The sequence below is a fragment of the Mesoplodon bidens genome (assembly GCF_964165515.1).
Source record: "Mesoplodon bidens genome assembly, chromosome: 9".
NCBI lineage: Eukaryota > Metazoa > Chordata > Mammalia > Artiodactyla > Ziphiidae > Mesoplodon > Mesoplodon bidens.
Window position 1 is genome coordinate 70,479,282 of NC_138166.1, and position 8,252 is coordinate 70,487,533.

The following is an 8,252-nucleotide window of genomic DNA, read 5'->3' on the forward strand; positions in this document are numbered from 1 at the left end:
TATTATTTAAATGGAGCCTCTGTGGGAAACTGAGCCAGTTACCTCCTTCTGCCTCAGTTAATATCTGCATAGGGTTTCACAGTCACAGACTTAATGCCTAGCTCCAGCCAGGCATCTCACAAATAAATTCACTGTGCACAAAAGGAACCAGATGAGATTATAGACACATCCATGCAGACACATCACCACTATTAAGGAAAACAATCTAAAGCCTGTTCAACTCAGATGTAATTAGTCCTAGAGGGACACATTATTACTGATAAAGGGTTTTTCTCACAGGGAAGTTGGACTCCCCAGTGGGAATGTATTTTTATGGGTTGAAGATTAGTAACATTTTCAAATTGAATTAGTTGCAACTGTTTTTCAATATTGAATATTGGAATGGGTGCCAAAATAGATAATGTGATTTGGTCCCTGAGTCACTGAAGCAGACTTTTATTTTATATGATTGCTACCATTACTTATTGACTTACAAATAGCATTGATTAACTGGGGATGTATCTTACCCACCTCTTTCCCCTTGACCTGAAATGCCAAGTTAGTCAAGAGTAGGCTTAAATGAGAGTCACTACAGTTCAGTATTATTCACTGATCACTGGGGTTGATCACTTACCAAAGCTGTTGGAATATGTTGTTCCAAATAGCTAGGTAGAATCAGGCAATCTCACTTGGTTGTTGCTCTTTACTCCCCAGTCTCCTAGTCTTAATCCATGCCTCAGGTTTTTGTGTATATAATGGAGGCCAGTGTTGATAAAACCTGGTCTCTCTGGCCTCAAGATCATTGTTGAATTTTCTACTGATTGCTGGTGATATTTGAACCTCTAAGCGAAGCTCTTTATAAATATAGTCATGGTAATTATGTCTCTACTGTAAACTTTTTGAGTTGGAAACATAATGTTATCCCAATATCTTTTGATAGCATTTCCTTAATTGTATTTTAGCTAATTATTTTAGTACCAAAAGGGGTCTTTATTGCTAGATTCAGTTCACTGTTGTACATTAAATTTTGTCTCAGATCCAATCAACTTTGGTATAAAGTAAAAATGAGTTCAAACAGAGTGCTCACTAAATCATGGCTTGAGCTGTCCTTATATGAGCAAAACTGAATTGTTGCATATATCATTGAAATATTTCAGTGATTTATTTTTCCTTACTTATATTTATATTGATGTTTTCTTTACAGAAACACTGTAGCACTAAAGAATTCTGTTCCATTAGATTCCTAATCTTATTTTTCAAGTACCAAATAAAAATAAAAACCCCAAACAAAAACAATGAACAACAAACAAAAACAATAACAACTTTTCTGGTTTTGTCATAATGTAATTGTAAACCATTCTTCTTACAAGTTATGTATCTAGAATCCAAAATTTCTACCATGGCCCAAAATAAAATGTGATGTTTATATTAAAATTCTGAACCAACCAACTAAGCAGGTTTACATCTTTAAATATTACTGGCTTGTAAGAATAAATAGGATAAATACGACAAAAGCTACCAAATAATGCTTTTGCAGATAATATTACTTGTCAGTTTATCAGCTTTAGGTTCCCCATCATTCATGCATTTTCAGTTCCAGAATATAGTAGCTACAAAAATAAAGAAACAAAACCATAATAAAGCTAGTCTTCCTATTTTGTGCTTGCTTCCCAATTAAAAAAAAATTAAGTGCCAAAAATGTAAAATTTATTCCAAGAAAAGTAACAGGCTACACAAGTAAATTTTGGCAAATGCAACTTTATATTGAAATTCACACATCTGTATCTTGAAGAATGAGACTCACAGACTCTAATGTATTTCTGAAATACTAGAAATCATATTATAAGCTTTCACAAGTTAAAACTGAAATAATTTAAACGACCCAATACACTGAATGTGCAGAAAATATAAACAAGACTGTGCCTTCGGTAGAATAAAGGCTTTACAAATTGTGCAGGATGTCATACTAAGGCTGTGGTCTCCCCTTGACAGCTGACTTAAAATATAAACACACATCAACTGCCTGCTTCTTAGAACACACTAGAATGGGTAGCACAACTCAGAAGAAAATCTTACTATCCCAGTGATGTGCACCTTAATTTTCCAACCATGTGAGGAAAAAGGAAAAAGAATATTAAATGATCGTCCATGCACTTCCAGTTGCATGACCGTGACCAGTTACTGATTCAATTTCCCATGACTCCAGTTTGCTCCAATGCTAAATAAGATGAAAGATACTAGATAATCCTTTAAGGCAACATGTGTTTATTCTGCATTATTAGAACTGCTCAATTGTGACCGGTTGGTGCCATTAATGTTGCCTCCCAGACCAGTATCTAGTATTTGTAAAATATAGATGAATTGGAAAAACTTTATACCAAATCAACAAAAACCACGTAATACAGTTCGATGCTAGCAATTTCACTAGTAGGTAAGGAAAGTGGTATTTAGAAACAGTAATGTATTAATACAAAAAAAGTAAACTCTAATTGGAACCAATATACTGCTTTGGAATGCTCCCCAAAACTTACAAGGCGATTTTTTAAAAGTGTGGTAATCCAATAATTCATGGCATGTCTTTAGTGAATTACAGTACTTTAAGTCCCCAAATATTTTAGTTCTTGCAAAACAATAATAGTATGAAATGTTTTAAAGTCTTCAAACTTCTAAAATTAGTTTTTATCAACACATTTACCTCATGTCAACTTAATTTATTAAGATGTCCAATGCTAATTGGTTTTTTTGATGTTTTTTCATAAGTAGTGATATACACAGCATTTAGCACTGATACTTAGCACCTGCTACTTTCATTATCTAGTTTTCAACCACATAAAGAAACTTAGGGCAGTGGTTCAGTCCTTTCTTAATTACAAACCTTCGCCGGCAGTCAGCAGGATCACTCTGAGATTTAAAATAGGATTATAGGTGAACTATTGCAAAGACTGCAGAATGTTGCCCAAATCCTTACAACTGCTGATCCCATTCTTGATTTTCTTCTCAAGAAATGGCTACAGGCCACAATTGCTTAGCAGAGAAGGTTAGTGTTTCACAAGGCTAAAGATTTACAGATGCTCCTTCATATAACACAGTAAGGTTCCCTTGGTAACCTGGATTTTCTGCAGTAAAGAAGGGTTGTGCTGAAACAGCGCCTCAGCTCCCTGTTGGAGAAAATGCAGACAAAAGGATTGATTCCTGCTTGGGCAAAACTCATCCAGACAGCGGCTGTTAGAAATCCCCCTGGTACTACAGGCCCTCTTGCAAAAACTCTCCAGTAACAGGCCACCAGGTAGGGGCCCCACAAGGTTAAGAAGAGAAAAGTCATTATATAGAACATTCTGCTGATTCTTTTCTCCATTTTGAACTCATCTAAGACCAATAGCCTTCTTCTGCTCGTGGTGTTTGCATTTTGCCTGATGCCCAGCAAGGTGGGTGGTGTGGGACCCCTTCCAAATCCTGCTAGCCAATTGGCAGCTGCCTGGCCACTGGCTCCAGGGCCATGAAAAGTCCAGTTCTGGCTGACTGCTGCTACAAACTGGACTGGCTTCATTTTCCTTCGGTCGTGGACAAAAAATATCAGCTTGAGGTAGACAAGCTGTGTAGCTAGGAGGATGAGGGCAAGGAGCAGCATAAATCCTAAGGAATCATTAGCCCTGAAGGAGCGGTGTTGGAAGGTACATTGATCTTCTTCCCTAATGAATGAGTAAGTGCCCACATCCAAAACTGGGGGGAATGCCATGGCCACAGACAGAGTCCACACCATGCAGATCACAGCCAGACACGTCCAAAAGGTCAGCCTCTTTGTATAGAAGCGGTGATGGGCAATAGCTAAGTATCTGGTGACACTGATACAGAAGAGCATGAAAGCAGTGTGGAAACAGGACAAAACCCCCAGAAAGGCAATCACTTTGCAAGTCAGAGTCCCATAAGTCCAGGTAGAGCCATTTTTGACAGAGTTGAATACAAATGGGAAACAAATTGCAGATCTGAGGATATCTGAACAGCAGAGATCCAACAGGAAGTAGTAAGGTGCTCTATGCAAGGTCTTATCTTTCACTAGCAAAATGGAGATCAGAAGGTTGCCCACCACGCTGACTCCTATTATGAAACCCAAGGAAGTCAGTTTCAGAAAGGCTGTTAGAGGAGAGAGATTTTGCAAAATGTTGTCAGCTGCATGGCTATAGTTCGCCATAGATGGATGGAGGATAAAGATACAGCCTCAGTCAAGTCTCATGATCTAGATATAAGAACAAGGAAAAGATATATCCATACATTTTACTGAAAATGTAATCCACAAAGAGAACTGATCCGATCTGCAGTCATGCTTCCTCTTTTCTTCCATTTGATTTGCCATCAGAATATCTGGAAAAAAAAAAGAGCTATCAGTTCTAAAGTTAACAAGCAATGATGTCAGGCAGTATTAACATAAAGCTGTTCATTTATGGGGAAGCAAATAAAGTTTTAATTTTGAATATTATTTGCTTTAGTATTTTTGATTGAGATTTCAGAGAATTGGCTTGTTTAGTTTTCTGAGCTAGATGAATTTTAAAATGTCTCTATTTAAAAGAACATACATTTGATTGGGCACCTTTAGGAGAGAAGGAATAAAATGTTCCCCAATGGTAAAATATGCCAGTCCAGGAGTTAATCACTAGTGTTGCAATGGAATCTACAAGATTTCTAATAGGAGACAGAGAAGAGACTACCCACATTTATCTGAGGTCTGTTAGTATCTGTCAGTGTTTTCCCCGCAGCTTCTCTGCTGATATGGATCCAAAGAACCCTTCCAAAATATATGTCTTTTGACTCAAGTGCCACTATTCATGCTGCATATTATAAAAGGAATATTTGTTGATTCATCTTAAAGCATGATTTCAACATTAGACTTCTAAATTAATAGGAACTTGTCCCAGGATTTGATGTGATTTAATCTTTTGTCTTTCCCTCCCCACCCCCCCCTCCCCATTTTTGGCAAATCTTTTCTCTTTTAAACCCACATGATTATTAAAAATGGTTAATGTAAATATTGGTCAGGGAAACACCCACAGGAATAATGCACTTATATTTGTAAACCGTGGCTGCCTGAATTCAAATGAATTTAACATGAACCTGTATTTCTTGGGCAATTAAGCTTTTCCCATTTACGCTGATAATCTTTGTTGCAAATCGCAAGTGGCTTCATTTTAAAACAAAATGCACATTGTCTCCTAGGTGTTGGGGAGCCCCACCAGGGAAATCGGCTTTCTCTGTTATTCCCATCAAGCATGTTTCCTTTGCCACTTCTCACTCGCCCGGAATATGCTGATAGAAGCCTAGGCAACACTGCGTTCGATGATTTTAATTTCCTCACCGGTACATCCCCGGGTAAATACCGATCGCATCATGCAACATTACGAAACCTGAAATCCGCCACCCCTGGATTTATAATGGGGGGGTGGAGGAGGGGGAGGGGGAGAGAGACATGCATTACATACGCGAAGATGGGGAGAGATTGCTTCTGTGCTGCAAGGGAACTGTTCCCGGTGATTCGCAGTCTGATATTCCTCAGTCTTGCAACGCTTTCCAGAAATGGAGCTCTCAATAAGCCCTACTGAAGATGCATTGTCTGAATGTACTTCCATTATGCAGTTTATTGTCAAAACAACAACAACAACAAAAAAAACTCAAGGAGGCTCTTTCCCGGTGAACCTGCAGTTTCATCAACACTGTGCGCCCCCTCCCCCAAAACTTAACCGAGAGTATATCCTCCTACCTGTTGGTGTTGGATATCCCGACAGACTATAGCTTCTTCTTTCTATAAATTGCTGATTTTTTTTTTTGCCTTAGTGCCTTGACTGAGCATCCAGGCAGGGCTCGGCGGCGCCTGCGCGCTGGAGCCTCCTTGAGCTCCAGCCGCGTCCTCCCCTGTCGCAGCGGCACCGTCTCCCCCAGTAACGCAGGGGCAGCGGCGGCGGCGGCGGCAGCGGTGGCGAGGGCGGCGGCAGGGGCTACCTCAGCCTCTGTGGAGCCAACAGGAGCCCCGACCCGTTTCCAGAGCGGGCTGGGTTTATTGAATGTCCTGTCCTGTTGAACTGGCAAAATTGGCCTGTGTCCCCTTGCGGCTGCTTCTGAACTTTTCCCTCCCTGCATTGGGAGTGGGGTTTGGAAAGGCTCGTTCAGGACCTCAGGCCCACCCTCTTCCCTTAGGGCAGCGCACCCCGGAGCCCGGGGTGCTCGCCCCCACCTCAGCTTCCGGGAACCCTCGCTTTCCCCATTTTCCTCCATGCTCTTTTAGGGCGGTCCAAAGCATTGGGAGCTTCTTTCAGCTTTCTTGTTTAATGATTTCCCCAGCTGACTGCATTTGCAGGTTAGCTTGGTGTGGGGGAGAGTGGAGGGGAGGGGAGAAAAAAAAAAGAAAGGAAAAGAAAAAAAATTTTTTTTTTTTTAAAGAAAAAAGGCATAGTCAGGAAAAATCTTGTCAATGGGGAAGAAGGGAAAGCAGGTTAGGGCAGCCCTTTGTTAGTCTTCTTCTGTTCTCCAGTGCACGCAGATATGCATTAAGTAGGAAGAAACTAAGTTCAGAGGAAAGCTGCAAAATGATTTATGTCCATTCTACTTTAACGAATATGACTATAGAATCAGGCTTACACATAACAAATATGACTATAGAACCAGGCTTACACATAATGAATATGACTATAGAACCAGGCTTACACAAATTTTAAATGACTGCTCCTCGCATTCCACCCCACCAAGCAATAGCCTTTCTTTTGCTTCTTGCAAGTAAGGCTGACCAGTAGATTGGTAATGTCAACAATACAGCAACAACAGCAGTTGTATGTATGTGAGTTTCCTTCCCCCCTTTGTTGTTAAGGAAGAAAAATACTAGGAATATAACGATTCATAAAACTTACACCCGTCCAAAAGGTCCGATGATATCACAAGACAGTACATAGCCTGACACCTGGGTGCTTAGGGATGTCTCTGGAATCATGGATTTCCTTATTTTACCATTTCGTAAGAATTTTGTTTGTGGGGGTGGTGTAAGATTTTAAACGACAACTGCACCTCCAAAAAACGAGCAGAAATGCTTTCATTAATTCCCAAGGTAAAACGTCTGATTCTCCTCCTGCATGCTTATTGCTTTATAATAATCTGTTAATGAAACAGAAAAAATAAAGATCTTCTCTACAGCAATAATTTGATCTCCAGACAGCAGTAAAATACCTCATTGCTGGGTGGTGAGATTGTGACATTCGGGGGAACTCAAGCCAATCAGCACACAGATTATATGGATTAATTTACATATTGTATTTCTATTGGACATACCAAGGTAAAGCTTTCTCTGTTTAAAGCTTAAAAAGATTAAAAATGAATACTTCACTGTCATAATGTCACAGTCATGCTACAGTCATTACAAAATGCCCTATGTTGGTAATACTGAAATGAAGTTATATTTTCCTGATTTGTTTTGGGATGTCCTAAACCCAGTTAAGAAAAATCGATAATGATTAAAAAAAAAAGAAGTATCTCCTCACTTTGGTGTTCCCTTAACCTAGAAAAATCAATTCTACAGCAGTACTGGAAATACCTTGAGGGCATTTCCATTCTTGTGAAACATTCCACTTTTTTGCAAAACAAATTCAGAAGTGTTCAAAACTATACGTTGGTTTGCAACTTGTAAGTGAAATGTCAAATTCATTTCTGTGAAACTACAAATCAATTCAGTTTGTTCCTTTTTACTTCCCAATTAGTGTCCCAATGTGCTTTGCAAAGAGTTATTATCTCCTGAATTTCTAGGGAAAAAAATCTAGAAAATTTAAACTTAAAAAAAAATTTTAACTAGAAAAATTTCTAGTTAAAAAATCTATAAGAGTAAGTGACTTAAGTTTGCTGAAAATACATGATTGGCCCAATCTTAGGTTGTATGGATTAGGGAAGAGCTATTTAAAAGTAAATTAAAAGGATGACTGCACAGCCTGCCCTTGAGGCAATAATTTACTCTGCCAAAAGGTATAGGGTCAAGATCCAAGATTGATTCCTTAAAAATAAGGGAGGGGATATGTGTATGCAATATTCTTTCATATCCACAACTCACGGTATATTAGAGCTATTATTTTCCTTTGCAATTCAGTGCAGTTACATCTACTAGTTCTTCAGTTTTTCCAGCTGTTAGATGAGAATGTCATTTTCTTGCCTCACAAGGGGGTTTAAGAAATTAGTGAGATATTTTCCATTTAGTTCATTAACTCTACTGGAGAAAACATGGAAGTCTGCATCTTTCATCAACAGAGATT

The 8,252-nt window shown here is 39.0% G+C and overlaps 1 protein-coding gene across 1 annotated transcript; it reads right to left on the reverse strand.

The window, feature by feature from the left end:
• Positions 1-2,486: 2,486 nt before the first annotated feature.
• GPR85 (G protein-coupled receptor 85) lies at positions 2,487-4,265 on the reverse strand. Its single transcript, XM_081244526.1, has one exon. The coding sequence runs from the start codon at positions 4,166-4,168 to the stop codon at positions 3,056-3,058; it is 1,113 nt and encodes a 370-aa protein (XP_081100652.1). The 5' UTR covers positions 4,169-4,265; the 3' UTR covers positions 2,487-3,055.
• Positions 4,266-8,252: the final 3,987 nt, after the last annotated feature.